Consider the following 21,937-nt stretch of genomic DNA (forward strand, 5'->3'; position numbering starts at 1 on the left):
GAGGCACACCACAAGTCACCGGCTACCATCCTGAAAAAGACCCCTTTATCCCCATTCTCCGCCTTCTTCCAGTCAGCCAATCCTCTATCCATGCCAGGACCTCACCATTCACACCATGGGCTCTTAACTTTTTTAACAGTCTCCTATGTGGCACCTTGTCAAAGGCCTTCTAGAAACCTAAATAAATCACATCCACTTGTTCTCCTTTGTCTACCTTCTGTGTTACTTCCTCAAAGAACTCTAACAGATTTGTCAGACATGACCTCCCCTTGGCAAAGCCGTGCTGACCCAGTCCTATTTTACCGTGCACTTCCAAGTACTCCGCGATCTCATCTTTAATAATGAACTCTCAAATCTGACCAATGACCAAAGTCAGGCGAACCGGCCTATCATTTCCCGTCTTCTGCGTCTCTCCCTTCCTAAACAGGGGTGTTACATTAGCCACTCTCCAGTCCTCTGGGACCCTTCCTGCCTCCAGTGATTCCTGAAGGATCACCATCAATGCCTCCACAATCTCCTCAGCTATCTCTTTTAGAACCCTGGGGTATAGTCCATCCAGTCCAGATGATTTATCCACCTTCAGACCTTTCAGTTTCCCCAGAAACCTCTCCTTAGTAATGGCCACTGCACTCACCTCTGCCCCTGATTCTCCTGGAGCTCTGGCATCCCACTGGTGTCTTCCACCGTGAAGACAGATGCAAAGTAACCATTCAGTTCATCTGCCATTTCTTTGTTTCCTATTATTACTTCTCCAGCCACATTTTCCAGTGGTCCCATGTCTATTTTCTCCTCTCGCTTTCGTTTTATATATTGAAAAAACTCTTCCTGCCTTCCTTTATATTACTAGCTAGCTTGCACTCATACTTCATGTTCTCTCCCCTATTGCTTTTCTCGTTGTCTTCTGCTCGCTTTTACAGGCTTCCCAGTCCTCTGGCTTCCCACTGATCCTCGCCACTTTGTATGCTTTTTCTTTAGCTTTTATGCTGTCCTTGACTTCCCTCATCAGCCATGGATGCCTTGTCCTCCCCTTAGTATGTTTCCTCCTCCTTGGGATGAATTTCCACTGTGCCTCCCAAATAACCCCCAAAAACCTCCTGCCATTGCCGTTCCTCTCTCTTCCCTGCTAGGCTTCTTTTCCAATCAACTCTGGCCAGTTCCTCCCTCATGTTTTTGTAGTTACTATTATTTAATTGTAATACCGCTACATCTGATTGCAGTTTCTCCCTCTCAAACTACAGGATAAATTCTATCATATTGTGGTCACTGGTTCCTGAGGGTTCCTTCACCTGAAGTTCCCTAATTAAGTCTACCTCATTACACATCACTGAATCAAAAAATGCCTGTTCCCTAATAGGCTCTGTCAGAAGCTGCTCCAAAAAATATCTTAGACATTCCACAAATTCCTTTTCTTGGGATTCACTACCAACCTGATTTTCCCAGTCCACCTGCATATTGAAGTCCCCCATGATTATTGTAATATTGCCTTTTTTGCATGCCTTTTCTATCTCCTGATTTATTTTCTGCCCCACCTTCTGACTACTGTTAGGGGGCCTGTACATAACTCCCATCAGGGTCTTTTTACCTTTGCGATTCCTCAATTCTACCCCCCAGCGATTCTATGCCTTCTGATCCTACATTGCTCCTTGCTATCGATTTAACTTAATTCCTGACTAACACTGCAACCACGCCCCCTTTGCTCATCTGCCTGTTCTTTCGATAGGACACATATTCTTGAATATTTAGATCCCCACCCTGACCCCTTGCAGCCATGCCTCTGTGATGCCCACAACATCGTACCAGTCAATTTCAATGTGCGGACAAGCTCATATACCTTGTTCCGTATACTGCATGCATTTAGGTACAACACCCTCAATCCTCCATTGACCACCTCCCTTTTCACACTTGTCACCTTTTTTGCTCTGCCTGAGGGTGATATTGTTCTTTTATTTTGGTTCTCTATTTTCCCTTCAGTTATTACACCCTCTGAGCTCACATTTTGGTTCCCACCCCCCTGCCATACTAGTTTAAATCCTCCCGAGTGTATTTAGCAAACCTCCCAGCCAGGATATCAGTGCCCCTCCATTTTAGATGCAACCCGTCCTTCTTGTACAGGTCCCTCCTGCCCCGGAAGAAATCCTGATGGTCCAAAAAAAATTGCAACCTTTATTTAAAAAACACTCTCATCATAAAAAATGTATTCTCTATATTTATGTGCACTGACAACTTGACAGTTGTTTTTCACAGTTCATTTTCATATTTTTGGCAGTTGGCTTATGGCAGTTCATTTTGATACGTTTGACAGTTAATGTGTCTGTGCATTTTTAATGCACAGCCATGCCTACATTTAACAATTTCAAGGGGCACCTGACCTCTCCAAAGGGCATATGACCTCTCCTAAAGTGAACCTGACCATTCCCAAATAGGTCCCGGTACCATACCCAAAGGGGTACCCTATCTCTGCAAAGGACTCCACAAAGTTTAGACCTGCTCCTACCAAGTCTAATGTGCACACATCATGTGCCCTACTCTTGGCTCATGGAAATCAGATGTGACTGGATGAAATTGCTGTTTCATGTTGGCAGCTGCCTTCTGGGCCCATTTCCATCCCTGTGAAAATGGTAGGTGCCATGTTAAGGTGCTGTATTTCTGGATTTTGACCTCTTACACCATTTTCTCGACAATGGAGAGGCCTAACCTTTTTGGACACTAAGGCCAATTTATCATGGCCAATTCATCTAACCTGCACATCTTTAGACTGGGGGAGGAAACCGGAGCACCTGGAGGAAACCCACGGAGAAATGGGGAGAAAGTGCAGACTCCGCACAGACGGTGACCCAAGCCGGGAATCGAACCCGAGACCCTGGCGCTGTGAAGCAACCGTGCTAACCACTGTGCTACCAAGCTGCCCTGTTGGCTCATGGAAAAAGTTTTAAAATTCCATTCTGCCCTGGACAGTCCCCTTAATGAGCTTGCGAAGCAGATTAATGAGCTAGATATCTAACTGGTTATCACATTGGAAATTGGTTTGCAAAGCACTGACCAGTGGCTATGGAAAAATAACCTGACATGAGGTGACTTTTTTAAATAATTGGTGGGAAGGGAATGTTGAATCTGCATTGATTGTTCAGTGAGAACTCATACAAGCAGTTGAGAGTGACTGGGATGAGATTAGATATGGGCAAGAGTGCAAATGAGTGCACACAAATTAGCACAGCAGCCCATTTCACACTTCGCCTGATTGCTTTTTGAATTGACTTCAATGAAAAAAAGGGCTGGCAGGCTGTGAAAGCAGCTGCCGATTTATAATTGTCCATTTTATGTTACCACCCAAGACCAATTTCACTCCTGTAGTTTCCTGCTCAGAACACAGTGTACAACAGAGAAAGATTAGCTCAATATGTCTACTGGAGACTTTGACCCAAATTAGCCTGAAATGATATCTCATCGTCTTCACCTAATCCAACCTTTAATCTAGCATGGCCTATTTTGACTGGGTTATCTTTACAACAGGAACAGCCTTGCCTTATTGAACATTCTCAGCAGTGTGAATGTTTTTTAATAATGTTACACCTGAAATGTTAACAAACCTTTTTCTCAAATGCTGTTCGGCATTTTCTATTTCCATTTTGTAGTCTATTGTGTATTTTAACAGATAAATCAATGTTGGGAGCTGACCTGTTGTTGCTGGTGCTTGCAGCTGATGTAACTCTAGGTTTACTGCTGTCTTCTCATCATTGGAAACCGTTTCCATCCTCTCCATGAGAGAATCCACTGAGGAATCATCGTTTGCAGAGCCGTTGGCATGGTAGCCGTTCATCCCACCTTTGGAGAGGGGAGAAGCCTCATTCCCTCCCAGTCCATCAGGCCTCTTGTTATCTTCCTTCGCCTGGCTATTTGGCTGTTTTGGCTTCCTTTTCCTGTTCTTATTGTGCTAGGTGAAATAATTGTTAGATTATTCATACTGCCTGTCAAAAAAGTACAATTTGGCACTGCACATTTGAAAGGAAGGCTTCTCTATCTTACCTTCTTTTTACCTGGCATGTTCCATTCTTTCAAAACCTCCACTGCACTACCTGACAAACAACAAGAAAGAAAACATCAATAATCAAATTTCAATTTCATCTAATGAGAGCTTCCTTTAGCAATCAACTGAAATTACCAGTAATGCGTGTGGAACAGGGTTTGAATAAGGTGAAGGAAACACATTTCTTTTACAGAATCCGTCTCTCCTTGTTTATTCAACAGTATTCGTTCTAACGTTTGGGCCCGGAATTCCCTTGGGAATTTGTCTCACTCCTGCTGTTATAACTTTGTTGGAGTACAGTGGAAATTCCGTTTACACGTCTCAATGCAGTCTCTATTGTACTGCATTCTGGTGGAATAGAGCTGGGTGTCGCTGGGGTATATATGAAAACTGGTTTCAAATTATGTTATCAAGAAGGCAGAGCAATTCCACCCAGCTGGATGACAGGGGAGAGGCATTGGAGGAGGATGGTGTGGCCAACTGTGTCAAAAGTTGCAGACAGGCCATGAAGAATAAGAAAGGAAAGTTTATCTTTGTCGCAGTCACTTAGGATGACATTTCTAACTTTGATAAGAACTGATTTGGCACCTGACTGGAAGAATTCAAGCACAGAGTGGCGGGAAAGATAGGAATGGATTTGGGAGGTGGCAGCTGTGGGTGGCACAGCAGCATTGCTGCCTCATAGCGCCAGGGACCCGGATTCAATTCTAGCCTTGGGTGACTGTGTGGAGTTTGCACATTCTCCCCATTTCTGCGTGGGTTTCCTCCGGGTGCTCCAGTTTCCTCCCACAGTCCAAAGATGTGTAGACTAGGTGGGTTGGCCATGCTAATTTACCCCTTTTGTATCCAAAGATGTGCAGAGTAGATGGGGGTTTGGGGATAGGATGGGAGAATGGGCCTCGGTAGGGTGCTCTTACGGAGGGTGGGTGCAGAGTTGATTGGCCAAATGGCCTCCTTCTGTACTGTGGAGATTCTATGTTTCACTGTTCAAGGGCTTCAACAAAAAAAGTGATGTGGCGGTAGTTTGCAAGGACAGTGAGATCAAAGATTGTTTTTTTTGAGGGGAGAGGTGATGTTGGCAGATTTGAAGGAGGTAAGGGAGAGAACCATTCTCCTTGAAGGGAGAACATAAGAAATAGGAGCAGGAGTAGGCCATCTGGCTCCTCAAGCCTGCTTCGCCATTCAATGAGATCATGGCTGATCTTTTGTGAATTCAGCTCCACTTTCCCGCCCGAACACCATAACCCTTAATCCCTTTATTCTTCAAAAACTATCTATCTTTATCTTAAAAACATGTAATGAAGGAGCCTCAACTGCTTCACTGGGCAAGGAATTCCATATATTCACAACACTTTGGGTGAACAAGTTCCTCCTAAACTCAGTCCTAAATCTACTTCCCCTTATTTTGAGACTATGTCCCCTAGTTTTGCTTTCACCCACCAGTGGAAACAACCTACCCGCATCTATCCTATCTATTCCCTTCATAATTTTATATGTCTCTATAAGATCCCCCCGCATCCTTCCAAATTCCAACGAGTACAGTCCCAGTCTACTCAACCTCTCCTCGTAATCTAATCTCTTCAGATCTGGGATTAACCTAGTGAATCTATTGGGGGGGGTGGTGGGGGTTGGGGCGGGGGGTGGTGGGGGTTGGGGGGTGGGGGGATGGGTGGGGGTGGGGTGGGGGGGTGGGGGTGGGGTGGGGGGTGGGGGTGGGGTGGGGGGTGTTGGGAAGAGAGAGAGATAAATCACTTACTTCGAGTGCCAGGGGTAGGGGTGGTGGTGGGGGCGGGGGGGGGTGGTTGGGTTGGGAGGGGGGGGGGGTTGGGTTGGGGGGGGTGGTTGGGTTAGGGGGGTGGTGGGGGTGGGGGGGGGCGCAATTTATATCATGTTTCGCCGGGCGGCGTTGACGATGTCACCCGACGTCAACCGACGCGCCACTTCCGCAGCAGGTGAAACTGACGCGTACAGCGTCACTCCGCTGCTGGCCCTTTCGGGACGGGAGATTTCGGGCTGATAAGCGGGCCCCGACGCCTGAGTCACCAGCGCCGTTTTTTGCCCGCCGGTCAAGGGCGTCACGATGGACTTCGGTGAATTTCGCCCAGGGTCACAAAAAACCCGCACCTTTTCTCAAACCCCTCTGCAGAGTCTCTTGACTCATATTTTATATTCTCCAATTGCAGGAAGTCATACAGGTCACCCAACCAAGCCACTACCCCTGGTGGCGATGCCAACCACTACTGCAATAAAATTTGCCGCCGTGCAATCAGAGAGGCGAAGGCCATGACATCAGCCTTCCTCCTCTTCATGAGCTCCGGCTTCTCTGAAACCCCAAATATCGGCATCAAAGGATGCGGGTCCACCTCCTCCTCCACTATCCTGGCTAAGACCGTGAACACTCCCACCCAGAATTGTACCAACTTTTCGCAACCCAAAATACGTGCGCATGATTCGCTGGCACCCGCCTACACCTCTCACACTCATCTGCTACCCCCTGAAAGAACCCACTCATTTTCACCCAAATCATATACACCCTGTACATCACCTTAAACTGTATCGGCCCACCCTTGCACAGGAGGAAGTGTTGTTTACCCTACGCAGTGCCTCGTTGATCAGGCATCCTGACAACATGCTGAAAGTTCTGAAACCAAGAGTGGTGATAGATAACTAAAGCTGTATATTGGTGCATGTTTGTAAGCTAACTCCATCCTTACTATTGTTGGGACCTCGCTGTCACTAATTCTTAAACTCTTTATCATTTTAATTTAATTACAAGTAATAATAATGTCTATTTAATCCTGAAATTCCTCTAATAATGGCTGTTTTGTTCTCCATTACCAATGTGTGTTAATGATTTTTGAAAAACCCATTTCATTTGTGGATGATTAATAAGAGTAGATGTGTTGTTCCTGTCAAAAGGAGAATTTCACCTCTTTGACATCAGGCATCAAAGAAGCCACCTGGATCATCTGATTACCAGACTTCAAATCCTGAACTGCTTTTGAGAATGAAATAGTGGATATGATTCATATGCAATGTGTCTTAGAAAGAGTTTCATTGTGAGAGAGAGAGCTAAATGAGGAAATTGTCAAACTTATTAACAGTGGCCACAAAGGCAGAAACAATCCTGTACCATCCATGAAAGCTTGTACTGCCTTGTTCATGTTGTTATCAAAGTGTTGGAGTACCAAGACAATTTCGTTGTTACTTCTGTTTGGCACCACAGTTCGAATGGCAGTGATCTGAAATATGGAACAGATTATTTAATGAATCATGAACATTCTTTCTTTATGACGATGTTTTCATGGTCACACTTATCTGAAAAAAAGGCTATTCAAAGAATTTTGCACCAACATACAGGTTCTAATGTCAGTCATCAAGGATGTACAGGAAGTGACAGATTTAAATATGAATCAACAGTTCTTAATTACAGGATCATTAGGGAAGTGTTTTCTCTATCACCAGGGGAGCATATGACACCTTCACTGGAATCTGCACTGGACTCCTGCCAAAGAAACAACCAGATAGGAAGACCGATACCACTGTTCTGCTGCAGTATGGTAGAGCATATTGCTGTCATTCAGAGTTTTCCAGGGCCTGATATCTGTCATTAGATCAGCCATCCAGCTGATCAGTGGGGACATAGATCCAGAGCCACATCAGACAGCAACAGCTAAAGGCCACCTGCCTGATACAGTTGGCTGTCAGGACAACAGCACTTGCCAGGCCTCCAGCCTTCCTTTTCAGATCACACATACCATTGGAATAAAGCATGCAAGATGGACTGCCAACAGTCCCGCATTTCTGCTAATACCTTTTTTTACAGCCTCTTTAGATTGGAAGACATAATGAGTAAATCTGAGAAAATAACGGCAAACCTGCAGATGCATTGCATGATTAAGGCTCAAATCAGCCAGCAAGTTCAGGAGATACAGAGAAAAAGAATACGTAGTGTAAAACTTGCTGACAATTTAAATTGCTCTGCCAGTTGCTTTAGAGAAAAAACGGCCGGAATGCTCCGGTCGTCGGGATTCACTTTTCCCACCGGCAGGGCTTCCCCGCCAGGGGATTTCGTAGCAGCGTGAGGTGGTTTCAATGGGACAGCCCATCAACAAGCGGCAGGAGGTAAAATCTTGTTGCCAGCGAACAGCATGCAGCCGAGAAAAACGCAGTTGGGGAACCGGAGAACCCCACCCATTATTTCACTCTTCGTCCTCCTGATAATTTTGGCAGAATTTTCACAATTCCTGGGATAAGGAAGGCCAAAGATTTTTTTGTCAATATTGTGAAGGAGTTTGAAAAATGAACTGCTTGAGCCGTGCTCATCCATTATCCACTTTCCTGGCATGTTGTGGTGACCGAACAGCCAGCTTTAGACCTCCAACTAATATTGCAGTCAGATCATGATGGCGTCACTGGACATTATTTCAGGAAGAACCCAACTGCTTGGGTGTGGTATCCTGCTTAAAAAACTAGCTTAACGCTGGGACATGGCAAGAAGGCACCTGGATCAGACATCTTCATTTTAGCTGTTCTAAGCTTTAATATTGGGACTGATGGGTCATTGTAGTGGCACAGTGCTAACAATGCTTAGGAAACTAAAGTGTAATTTCTTTAAATTTCTTTAAATACTTTGAAATACAAAATGTACTGAATGAACTGTAAAGATCTCAGGCGGGATTCTCCTTCAGCCGGCGCCGGAATCGGGAAACGCGATTGGGCAGAGAATCAGTTTTGACACTGGAATCGTGGTGAACGCCGGTTTCACGCCAAATCTCAATTCTCTGGACTTCGATATTGGCGCCAATGAGTACAGTAAACACAATCAGCGAATAACTCAGTACTCCTCCATGTTGAACACCACTTAGAGGAAGCACGAAGAGTGGCAAGGGCACAGAATATACTCTGGGTGGGGGGATTTCAATGTCCATCGCCAAGAGTGGCCTGGTAATACCACCACAGACCGAGCTGGCCGGGTCTCAAAGCGCATAGCTGCTAGACTGGGACTGCAGCAGATGGTGAGGGAACCAAAAAGAGGGAAAAACATACTTGATCTCATTGTCACCAATCTGCCGGCTGCAAATGCATTTGTCCATGACAGTATCGGTGGAAGTGACCACCACACAGTCCTTGTGGAGACAAAGTCCCGTCTTCACGTTGAGGATACCCTCCATCGTGTTGTGTGGCACTGCCACCATGCTCAATGGGACAGACTTCGAACAGATCTAGCAACTCAAGACTGAGTATCCATGAGGCGCTATGGGCCATCAACAGCAGCAAAATTGTATTCAACCACAATCTGCAACCTCATGGCCCAGCATATCCCCCACTCTACCACCAAGCCAGGGGATCAACCCTGGTTCAATGAAGAGTGCGAGAGAGCATGCCAGGAACAACATCAGGCATACCGAAAAATGAGGTGTCAAACAGCATTAGCTGCAAGTAATAGACAGAGCTAAGCGATTTCACAACAAATGCATCAGATCGAAGCTCTGTAGTCCTGCCACATCCAGCCATGAACGGTGGTGGACAATTAAACAACTCACTGGAGGAGGAGGCTCCACAAATATCTCCATCTTCAATGATGGAAAGCCTAGCACATATTTGTAAAGGATAAGGCTGAGGCATTCGCAACAATCTTCAGCCAGAAGTGCCGAGTGGATGATCTAGCTCGGTCTCCTCTGGAGGGCCCCAGCATCACAGATGTCAGTCTTCAACCAATACAATTTACTCCACATGATATTAAGAAACTGCTGAAGGCACTGGATACTGCAAAGGCTACAGGTCCTGACAATACCACGACAATAGTGCTGATGACTTAGGCTCCAGAACTTGCCACATCCCTAGCCAAGCTGTTCTAGTACAGGTACAACACTGGCATCTACACGGCAATGTCGAAAATTGCCCAGATGTCGATGGCATGGGAGCACAGTGGTTAGCACATTTGCTTCACAGCTCCAGGGTCCCAGGTTCGATTCTCAGCTTGGGTCACTGTCTGTGTGGCGTCTGCACGTTCTCCCCGTGTCTGCATGGGTTTCCTCCGGGTGCTCCGGTTTCCTCCCACAAGTCCCGAAAGACGTGCTGTTAGTTGAATTGGACATTCTGAATTCTCCCCCAGTGTACCTGAACAAGAGCCAGAATGTGGCCACTGGGATTTTCACAGTCACTTCATCGCAGTGTTAATGTAAGCCTACTTGTGACAATAAAGATTATTACTATTATAGATGTGTTCTGTACACAAGAAACAGTTCAAATCCAACCCAGCCAAATACCGCCCCGTTAGTCTACTCTCCATGATCTACAAAGTGATGGAAGGAGTCAACAGTGCTATCAAGCAGTACTTACTCAGCAATAACCTGCTCACAGATTCTCAATTTGCATTCCACTCAGCTCCTGACCTCATTACAGTCTTGGTTCAAACATGGACAAAAGAGCTGAGGTGTGGTGTCAGTGACTACCCTTGACATCAAGGCAGCAAATGACCGAGTATGGCATCAAGGAGCAGAGCTAAACTGGAGACAATGAGAATCAGAGGGAAAACTCTCTGCTGGTTGGAGTCATACCTGGCACAAAGGAAGTTAGTTGTGATGGTTGAAGGTTAATCATCTCAGCTCCAGGACATCACTGCAGGAGTTCCTCCAGGTGGTGTCCGAGGCCCAACCATCTTCAGCTGCTTAATCAATGACCTCCCCTCCATCATAAGGGCGGAAGTGGGGATGTTTGCGGAAGACTGCGCAATGTTCAGCAGTCCTTGTCCAAGTGCAGCAATAATTGGACAATATCCAGGCTTGGGCTGACAAGTAGCAAGTTACATTCATGCCACACAAGTGCCAGGCAATGACCATCTCCTACAAGAGAGGATCTAACCACTGTCCCATGACATTAAATGGTATTACCATCGTTAAATCCCCCACAATCAACATCCAGCGTGTTACCATTGATCAGAAACTGAACTGGACTAGCCACATTAATGCTGTGGCCACTAGGGCAGGTCAAAGACTAGGAATCCTACACTGAGTAAATCACCGGACCCCCCCCCCCCCCCCCCACTAAAGCCTGTCCACCATCTACAAGGAACAAGTCAGGAGTATAATGAAATGCTCACCACTTACCTGGATGAGTGCAGTTCCAACAACTCAAGAAGCTCAACACCACCCAGGACAAAGCAGCTTGCTTGATTGCTCCTCCTTCCACAAACAATCAAAATCTCCACCACCAACGAACAGTGGCAGCCATGTGTAGCATCCAAAAGATGCACTTCAGTAAATAACCAACTTTCCTCAGACAGCACCTTCCAAACCCACAACCACTACCATCTCGAAGGACAAGAGCAGCAGAAACCTGGGAACCCCACCAGCTGGAGGTTCCTTTCTAAGTCACTCACCACCCTGACTTGGAAATATATCATCGCTTCTTCACTGTCGCTGGGGCAACATCCTTGAACTCCTCCCTAACAGCACATGAGTACACCTCAAGGACTGCAGCAGTTCAAGGTGGCAACTCACCACCACCTTCTGAAGGGCATCTAGGGATGGGCAATATATGCTGGCCTAACTAGCGACACCCACATCCTGTGACCGAATAAAAAAAAGAAAATGTCGATATAGTCCAAAGATTTTCAGGTTAGGTGGGGTTACAGGATTAGGGTAGGGGAGTGGATAGGGGAGTGGACCTAGGTGGCGTGCTCTTTCAGAGGGTCGGTGCAGACTCAATGGGCCAAATGGCCTCCTTGTGCACTGTAGGGATTCTATGAAATCGACATGAAAGGCTCAGTCGCAATATCGTTGTCAAAAATACCATAGATATATGTTTGAGTTGAAATATTCAATTCCTAACATGCATGTTATACAATGTAAACCTATCATACTGGTTTCTCTTCTCGTATCTTTAAACAGTACACATATAAATACACTGCTGGGTATTTGTGCTGTACTCTTACCTTTTCCTTGAACTTTTCCTGAATATTGGTTTCAGACATTGCTGCTTCAGTGCTGGCCTGAAATCAAACACAATCCCAATTCAACCTGCAAAGATAACCAATCACAAAGGTCAATCATTTAAATTCATGCCTTAACTAACCAATCCTTTAAGTCTGAAAATAGTATTAGAGCCAATTTAAGATTAGCACAGCTTTGAGACAAATATTATTAATCATAACATTTGTACAGTTGTTCCAGAGAGGTTGAGACTCTGGGTCTGTACTTGTTGGAGTTTAGAAGGGTGAGGGGGGAATCTCATTGAAACTTATAGGATACTGCGAGGCCTGGATAGAGTGGGCAAGGAGGGATGTTTCTCTAGTCGGAAAAACTAGAACTTGAGGTCACAGCCTCAGACTGAAGGGACGATCCTTTAAAACAGAGATGAGGAGGAATTTCTTCAGCCAGAGGATGGTGAATCTGTGGAACTTATTGCTACAGAAGGCTGTGGAGGCCAAATCACTGAGAGTCTTTAACACAGAGGTAGATAGGTTCTTGATTATTAAGGGGATTTGGGGTTATATGGAAAAGGCAGAAGAATGGTGATGAGAAACATATCAGCCATGACTGAATGGCGGAGCAGACTTGATGGGCTGAGTGGCCTAATTCTGCTCATATATCTTATGGTCTTCGTTCCATACTGTTGCTGTTGTTATCAGGGTTTCACTCAGTAATAATGATTATTTACATTCCGTTAAAAGACAAATACATCATGCACAAAGGAACATTATGGAATACTTAGAAATGAGCAGTACCAATGATCCAGGTAGTTGATTGATTATGCAATCAATACCCATGTATTCAAAGTCTTTTCTTCACAGTGTTTCAGGCAAAAATCCATGTATCATGATCATTTGCTGTTCACTTTTGCTACGTCTATCTACAGTGTTACAAAAGCTTCCGGAGATCTGAGGTGATTCAAATGTCGACTTATTTCCAAGCAAAAGAAATGGATTTTCAATGGTGTGTCAGTCGGGCTGGGGGTAACTAACAAAATTTGCCTCCAATTGATTTCCTGTTAACGTACTTGAAGATCTAGCTAATGGGCTGGAGAGGGACAGAATGACAATTTCAAAGTGAATGGTCAGGGGCATGTTCATGGACAGCTGTTGGAAGCACAACAATCTGTATTGTTGCTTCTCAAACTGCGGCACGTTTCTCATGTTTGAACAAAGTGAATTAAGAATATTGCTGCCCATTTGGACATTTGTTTGGTCTATGAAGGCTGATAGCCCTGTGCTCCACTCTGCAAGGCAATGGCAAGCCCAGAGGCTACTGCCTGCCATTGAAATTCACCCTCCAGGGTCAGTTCCTGTCTCCAGGCAACATCCTGCATCACTAAGTGAGCACCAAACCCCCTTCCGGCCCAATTAGGGGTTTGGCACTATCGAAGTAGCATCATGCGAGCAAAGCAGACCCGGTGATAGGTCGGGACCCAGAAATGACCTGGTCATCAGATTCCTGACCTGAGATTAAGAATCCATTCCCCAATATTAGTATAAATCACTCTCAGCTCAGGTACAATCATTCCAAATGCAGAGTAAAGAAAGTTCTCCCAACAATTGCAACGGCATAAATATGACATTATAAATTTTCCACAATCTTTCTGGGTGAGATTGTCTGATGGTCCCGGTAATGGGAATGCTACCTACGGTAATTCCTTCATGATGATTGCACTTGTACAATTTTACCACCACTAATCTGCTATGAGAAACTTGAATCTTATCTAATATGCATTCCAGCGTCCAGGCCTGTAATGCAGTGTAACTGGGCTAACCAGATTTATCATATCTTGCCTGTGTACACTCAGCATGGGCAGCCCATTCCCTGTGGTATTAAATGATCACAGTAAGATCTGCATTAGTTGTGTTCAATATCACAGAGTACAAGGATCAAGGCTGCTATGATCTGCTTTCAAAAGCTGGGATACTGCACTTTAAAGAGTGAGGAGCAATAAAGCCTGATGGAGACAATCACTGAAATAATCTCTTATTCAGAGCATTCAGTTTTCATTATGAGAACCAGAAAGAATTATTGACATCAGATTATGGCCCTAACGTACTTCAGAGCTGTGAAGAATTGTAGTGTGGCTGCTGGGAACTAATTGCACAGATTCAGCAGCCTAGCTCTCACTGAAAGCAGTGCGAAGAGATCTTGCTCCCACAGGGCATACCAGATTACGGTACATGAGAATTTTTGAATTTTTATTCATAGAATTAGAATTTACAATGCAGAAGGAGGCCATTTGGCCCATCGAGTCTGCACCGGCTCTTCGAAAGAGCACCCTACCCAAGGTCAACACCTCCACCCTATCCCCATAACCCAATATCCCCACCCAACACTAAGGGCAATTTTGGACACTAAGGGATAATTTAACATGGCCAATCCACCTAACCCGTACATCTTTGGACTTATTCATTCGTGGAATGTGGACACCACTGGTAATGTCAACATTTATTGTCCATCTGAGGTAGCATTCAAAGTGAACACCTTCTTGGACCACTGCAGTCCAGGGGGTGTAGGAACACCACATTGAGCTGTGAGGGAGGGTGTTTCAGGATTTTGACCCAGTGATGATGAAGGAACGGTGATATATTTCCAAGTCAGATTGTGTGTGACTTGGAAGGGAACTTGTAGCGGCTGGTCTTCCCATGTGTCTGCTGCCCCTGTTTTCCCAGAAAGTTTGAGGGCTTCCAGCTAGCAGTCTGAAGGTCACGTGTCACAAAATGTTCTGTCACGAAGCCGCTGATGGTATTTGCGAGGGTATTCCAACTTTGTTTCATTTTGGTGAGAGGAGACAATTGAACCCCAGTGAGAATAAGTAGACCGGTCATTGTGGAACAATTGTTAAAGATTGTTTATTAAAGTAAAGAAAAGACAAACACACACGAACTGCTCTACTCTAAGACAATTATGGTATATGAATTACTAAATGCACACACAGTTTATGTAGAACGTGTCACTTGTTCCAAAATATACCTAGATCCATGAACTATTTAAGACTTCCTTGTTTTCCCAAACAACATCCGAAATTAAATAAACCTATAAGTTAAAACCAATTTATAGATTCCACAAATTACAGGGATGATAATCAAGTCTGGGAATCGTTTTGTCCGGGTCCAGCGAAGATATTTAAATTGCCCTTACTACGGTTTTATGCACTGCTTTGGCTTTAAGACTTCAAAGCTGTCAGCTACAAAACTTGGCCTTCAGGCTTGGTGGCTGGAAGCTGGTTTATTGGCTTCTGCACCTGCTAGGTGGGAACTGGCCTGCCTTACTTCTGAGGGTCTGGCCAATTACCTAGATACGTAGAAGATAGGAGCAGGAGGAGGCCTTTTGGCCCTTTGAGCCTGCTCCGCCATTCCTCACGGTCATGGTTGACCATCCAACTCAATAGCCTAATCCTACTTTCTCCCCATAGCCTTTGATCCCATTCTCCCCAAGTGCTATATCTAACTGGCTTTTGAATATATTCAAAGTTTTAGCATCAACTACTTCCTGTGGTAATGAATTCCACAGGCTCACCACTCTTTGTGTGAAGAAATGTCTCCTTATTTCTGACTGAAATGGTTCATCCTGAATCCTCAGGCTGTGACCCCTGGTTTTGGACACACCCATCATTGGTAACAGCTTCCCTGCATCTACCCTGTTTAGTCCCGTTAAAATGTTATAAGTCGCCCACATGACTGGGACAAGGATGAGTAGGTTCTTTGGGGGTGAAGACAGGTGTGTCAGGTGCTCGGGGAGTCCAGCGAACCATGCCCATATGTTCTGGGCATGCCCGGCGCTGGAGGAGTTCTGGAAGGGGGTGGCGAGGACAGTGTCGAGGGTGGTGGGATCCAGGGTTAAGCCAGGATGGGGACTCGTGATTTTTGGGGTTGGGGTGGAGCCGGGAGTGCAGGAGGCGAAAGAGGCCGGTGTGCTGGCCTTTGCGTCCCTAGTAGCCCGGCGAAGGATCTTGCTACAATGGAAGGATGCGAGGCCCCCAAGCGTGGAGACCTGGATCAATGACATGGCGGGTTTTATTAAGCTAGAGAAGGTCAAATTCACCCTGAGAGGGTCGGTACAAGGGTTCTTTAGGCGGTGGCAACCTTTTCTCGACTTTCTGGCTCAACGATAGGGTACGGGGACAGTAGCAGCAGCAACCCGGGGGGGGGGGGGGGGGGGGGAGGAGAAGGGGGAGGGAAAAGGTGGGGGGGGGGGCGGACGATGACAATGTTTGTTTATTTAATTTAAATTTATTTTGAAGTCCTTTTGTTGTTCATTGGGGTTGGGGGGGTGGGGGATGGGATACATGCATCGATACGGTCTGGGGGTGGTACGGTTATTATGGGTTATTTTGTTGCATTTCATTGTTTGTCGTTATGTTTTATATTTTCTGTAAAAAATTCCAATAAAAATGATATTTAAAAAAAAAAAAATGTTATAAGTCTCTGTGAGATCACCCCCCTCATTCTTCTGAACTCCAACAAGAACAATCCCAACCTAGTCAATCTCTCCTTATATGACAGCCTCGCCATCCCGGGAATCAGTCTGGTAAACCTTTGCTGCACTCCCTCGAGAGCAAGAACATCCTTCCTCAGAGAAGGAGATCAAAACTGCACACAATACTCCAAGTGTGGCCTCACCAAGGCCCTGTATAATTGCAGCAACACATCCCTGCTTCTGTACTTAAAACCTCTCGCAATGAAGGCAAACATACCATTAGCCTTCTTTACTGCCTGCTGCACCTGCATGCTTACCTTCAGTGACTGGTGCACAAGGACACCCAGGTCCCACTGCACACTCCCCTCTCCCAATTTACAACCATTCAGATAGTAATCTGCCTTCCTGTTTTTGCTTGCAAAGTGAATAACCTCACACTTATCCAAATTACACCTTTATTCCACTTTGATTTTGCCTTCTGTGTATTCGGCTGTCTGCCCCATCAAATTATTGGACCTCAGACATTAGCATATGTATATCATCATAAGCCGCATGGAACTTACAAAGTGGCAATGATTAAACTCCCCATGAGCTTTACCGAATACGAGCTCCCCCATTAAAGAGGGCAGGGAACCCTAAACCATATATAGTTATCTTCTGTATAAAGTCAGCCAGTTTGGATACTAATAATAGTTATCAGAATAAACCTTTATTTCCTTCTAACAACTTGGCATGGGCTCCTTCGTGGTCTACAAAATATAACTCATTAAACTTCCCAAATTCTAAGTAAGCTATTTCCACTCATAAGCTATTCATATCTGATTCTTATCTAAAATGCCTTCTAATCTTGTTACTGGATGCAATGCGTCTCACACGGCCTTTTGTCATGGCTACTGCTGTCTCTAGGCAGATTTCTACCTGTTACCGCGCAGGTCGCAGCCCATTAACTTTTGTTCAATTCATTTTACTGCTGTTTCTAGGCAAGCTCATGATACTGTTTTAAAAATAAAAGCAGAATCCAAAAGGCAGGACCTACATGCAAAATCTATATGAAACATCAGCCGGAGTATTGTGTCCAATTCTGTTAGGGGGTGGTGGCGGTGGGGGGCGGCGGAGTTGCAGGATTTTGACCCAGTGACAGAAAAAGAACCAATATATTTCCAAGTCAGTATGGTGAGTGAATTTGAGGGTAACTTCCAGGTGGTGGTGTTCCCATGTGTCTACTGCCCCTGTCCTTCTAAATGGTAGCAGTCATGGGTTTGGAAGATGCTGCCTAAGTTCCTGGAGTGCATCTTCGGTACACCCTGGTGTTGCTGTGTGGCAGTGTTGGAGGGTGTGAGCATTTATGGGCTGCTTTATCCTAGATGATGTTGAGCGTCAGCCATATTTCCTTCCTTCCCCCAGTCTGGGTTACAATGACATTCGCATTTGACACTATTTGATGCCTTTGTTGACTATCTTTACAAATAAATCTCAACAGCTTTTATTAAACTTCTCGTGAAAAGAACATAACCAAATTCAAAAAATAGCTTAGTGTTCTGATCTACAAGTGGAAAACAATACAGTAAAATTTTTACAATGCTAACGATTTGTTGATATATGATGCTTTGACCTGGGAGATATTTTCCACCTTCAGTCAGTTCTAATGTAGATTGTTTTAGGATCTGCCTGTTTCTCCTGTGCTAATTGCAAGCAATTTTCCAACCTTTGCTCGTATTTATTCATAACTCGAGTGTGAATCCACATAGTTCGAACAATGACACGAGTGGAAGGAGAAGAGAATTGTAAATCCAACTTAAAAGAATGGCAGCATTGAGGAAGTAAATAATTAATCTCTGAGTGTCAACCCAGGCGGGCAAAGTGGTGTGTAGCCCATGGGTTGCACTGCCAGCTTTACCAGCCAAATTTTTAAACACTCTGAATAACCACTTCTGGAGGCGGGTCCCACAATGCATTCTGGCAGGGTGGGCTTTGCAACCGCGGCTCCTGAAGGGCTCCCCAACGTTAAAAGAATAAATATAAAACAAGGAAACACATAAGGACACAGAACCCTACACGCCACCCCCCATTATGCCCAGGAAACCTCACGTTCCCAAGGGACATCCCCCACCCAGGGAAACCCCCCCCCACAGGCATGGAAATCCCCCCAGGAGCCCCCCCCCCCATCCCCTGCCCCCCAGGGACATGGAATCCCCACGGAGGGAAACTCCCCACCACCATGGACATGGAACTCCCTCATTGAACACCACCCACCTCCCACTGGACACGGAACATTACCCCACAGACATGGACACCCCCCCCCCAACCCTAACCTCACCAAAGGAAGCCCCCCGGCATTGCCTACTGAAATTGGGGATAGTGCCATGGGAAGTGCCACGGTACTGCCCGGGCATGAACCTCTGTCCCGAGGGGCAGTACTTACCTGTACGTCCCAGGCAGGTTATGTTTGCCAGTTCCCAGCTTTCAAAAACCTGTCGGGAACCCTAGCAGCATGATGTCATGCTGCCAGCGGGGTACTTTCCAGCACGGGGAGATTTTCCAGCAGGGTGGCTGGCTAATCATATTTAAATATATTATAATACAGTTTCTGTAATTGTGTGGAGGGAACCCCATTGTGTAACTGGTGAGGGTAATCGAGTGGAGAAATCCTGCTGTTGTAAATGCCATTTTTGAACTCCCCCTTGATTCTCCACCCCATCTGCCATTCACGTTTGCTTAAAATGGGCTGGGAAATCTCCCCACCGGCAGCCGCTTGTGTGTTTACAATGGAGACTGTACACCTGTAAGTCTCCATACTCACGTAAAAACAGAGGATGTAGAGTTGTAAGCAATTTTGCTTTATCTGTCCATTTAGTTCCAAGGTGAAAAAGAGTTGGGCTCTCAAGACAGCTAATGTCGACCTGGATACAAGGCTCATATGATTCTGTCTCATGGGGAAGGATGCAGAGGAAGTCATTGTAAGATCAGGTTACAGGCTCTCCCAGAATATCACAGGCAGTGGTTTTCAGTCTGTCTAGATCCGGGACAGAGAGAGGCCTGGTGGTGTGTGTTTCCGTTTGGTTAAGAATATGAAGGACAATATTTCATTTCATTTTTTAAAGTATAAGTTCCCAACAAAAATAAAATAGATTTAGTAAGTGTGGTAGTTTGACTAGAGATACTACGGTACCTGGGAATGTGAGCTACCATTGGTGGAGAAGGCTCGCTGCTCATTGGCCCAAGTGTTTGCATTTCATTGGTCGGAATGTAAGGTAGCTCCGCCCAGTGCGACGGGGTATAAGAGCCCGTGTTTCCTAGCAGCCGGCCTTCTTTCTGTACTCGAGCTGCTGGGGAAACATCTTGTTGATTAAAGCCTTCAATTCGGACTACATCCTCGTTTCAGTAGTTATTGATCGCGAATCAATTTAATGAACAAGATTTTAAAGGATGGAGCTCCGCATCAGGCCGGAGTGTCTACGAGTCAGCCCCCACGCAGCTAACGCAGCAGCTACATTCAAGCATTGGCTAGCTTGTTTTAATAGCTACCTCAGCACGGCAGAAAACGTACCGACGTGGGAGCAGAAGCTGCACATCCTTCACTCGTGCGTCGGCACCGCCATCTACACGCTCATCGAGGACACGTCCGACTCCGACTCCGCCATGGAACTGCTAAAAGGACACTTCATCCGACCGCTGAATCAAGTTTACGCTCGGCACTGCCTGGCTACGAGGCAGCAGACCCCTGGTGAGTCGTTAGATGATTTTTACCGTGCACTACTTGTACTGGGGAGGAACTGCGGCTGCCCCCAAGTTTCTGCTAATGAGCACTCCAAACTGTTAATCCGAGACGCCTTTGTTGCGGGTATGCAGTCCCCACAAATCCGCCAGAGACTGTTAGAGAAGGAAACTTTGAGCCTCACAGAGGCACGGGCCCTCGCGAACTCTCTGGATGTTGTGTACAGAAACGCCCGTTCATACGCCCCTGACCGCGCGGCGGCCCCCTGGGCAGCGTGGAATTCAGCTTCCCCTTCCCCTACGGACTCTGAATCGCCTCAGGCCTGCGCTGCAAGACGCCCTGGAAACCCCGCTGGGCCCCGTTGCTATTTTTGTGGACAGGCAAAATACCCCCGACAGCGTTGCCCAGCCCGATCGGCAAAGTGCAAGGGCTGCAGTGGGAAGGGCCATTTTCTGTCGGTTTGCCAGGCCAAGGCGGTCGCTGCGGTCCCGGGCAGCGACTGCGGGACGCCGCCCCGTCTCTCTCCAAGAGCCCCGTGCGGCTCACGAACTTCTCCGTCCCCATCCCCCAACGCCACGTGCTGCCTCCTGACGCTGCCATCTTGTTTTTCCGATGCCACGTGCGGGGGACAGGCGCCGCCATTTTGTCCATCCCCGCCATGTGCAACCAGTGTGCGCCGGCATCTTGGATCAGCTCCAAGGACCCCGGCACGGGTGTCCACGCACCGCCCGATGATGACTCCGATCTTCTGCCACGACTCGCATCAGTCACCTTTGACCATCTCGACCCCGCACCCTCTCTACGGCGACGACGAAGGTCCTGCTCAACGGGCACGAAATGTCCTGCCTGCTGGACTCCGGGAGCACGGAGAGTTTCATGCACCCTGCCACGGTAAGACGCTGCTCTCTTTCTGTCCATCCCGTAAAGCAAAAAAGTATCCCTGGCCTCTGGCTCCCATTCGGTTGAGATCACGGGGTATTGTCTTGCGGACCTCACGGTCCAGGGGCGGGACTTTAATAATTACAGGCTCTATGTCCTCTTCCACCTCTGCGCGGCCACACTCCTGGGGTTAGACTTCCAGTGTAACCTCCAAAGCCTAACGTTTAAATTCGGCGGCCCTATTCCTCCCCTCACTGTCTGCAGCCTCGCGACCCTCAAAGTCGATCCCCTGTTCTTGTTTGCAAACCTCACCCCGGATTGCAAACCTGTTGCCACCAGGAACAGACGATACAGTGCCCAGGACCAGATCTTCATCAGGTCCGAGGTCCAGCGGCTTCTGAAGGAAGGGGTCATCGAGGCTAGTAACAGCCCCTGGCGAGCATAAGGTCTGGTGGACAGTCAGACCATCAACAGGTTTATGCAGCTGGACGCGTACCCTCTCCCCCGTATATCCGACCTGGTCAACAGGATCGGACAGTACAAGGTCTTCTCCATGGTAGACCTGAAGTCGGCCTATCATCAGCTCCCCATCCGCGCGAGCGATCGCAAGTACACTGCGTTCGAGGCGGACGGGCGGCTCTACCACTTTTTAAGGGTTCCCTTCGGTGTCACAAACGGGGTATCGGTCTTCCAACGGGAGATGGACCGAATGGTCGACCGATACGGTTTACAGGCAACTTTCCAGTATCGCGCTATCGACAAGTCCCTCCCCTTCCAGGTTGAGAGCGACGCGTCTGACGTAGCTCTTGACAGCCACCCTCAAACAAGCGGGCAGGCCCATGGCCTTCTTCTTGCGCATCCTCCATGCTTCCGAAATCCGCCACTCCTCGGTCGTGAAGGAAGCACAGGTCATGGTAG

At 46.7% G+C, this 21,937-nt stretch overlaps 1 protein-coding gene across 2 annotated transcripts in view; it reads right to left on the reverse strand.

Annotated features, from left to right (window-relative positions):
* Nucleotides 1–21,937, reverse strand: part of LOC119961765 (spermatogenesis-associated serine-rich protein 2-like) — a 230,787-nt gene that overhangs the window by 145,571 nt on the left and 63,279 nt on the right. For both annotated transcript variants that reach the window (XM_038789045.1, XM_038789046.1), the window contains exons 2-5: nt 11,964–12,048; nt 7,158–7,266; nt 4,024–4,073; nt 3,676–3,931 (exon numbers count right to left, since the gene is read on the reverse strand). In XM_038789045.1, the coding sequence (XP_038644973.1) occupies nt 3,676–3,931; nt 4,024–4,073; nt 7,158–7,266; nt 11,964–12,002 (454 nt within the window). In that variant the 5' untranslated portion in view covers nt 12,003–12,048. The remainder of the gene's footprint in view (nt 1–3,675; nt 3,932–4,023; nt 4,074–7,157; nt 7,267–11,963; nt 12,049–21,937) is intronic.

Source organism: Scyliorhinus canicula, chromosome 2, assembly GCF_902713615.1.
Source record: "Scyliorhinus canicula chromosome 2, sScyCan1.1, whole genome shotgun sequence".
NCBI classification, from domain to species: domain Eukaryota; kingdom Metazoa; phylum Chordata; class Chondrichthyes; order Carcharhiniformes; family Scyliorhinidae; genus Scyliorhinus; species Scyliorhinus canicula.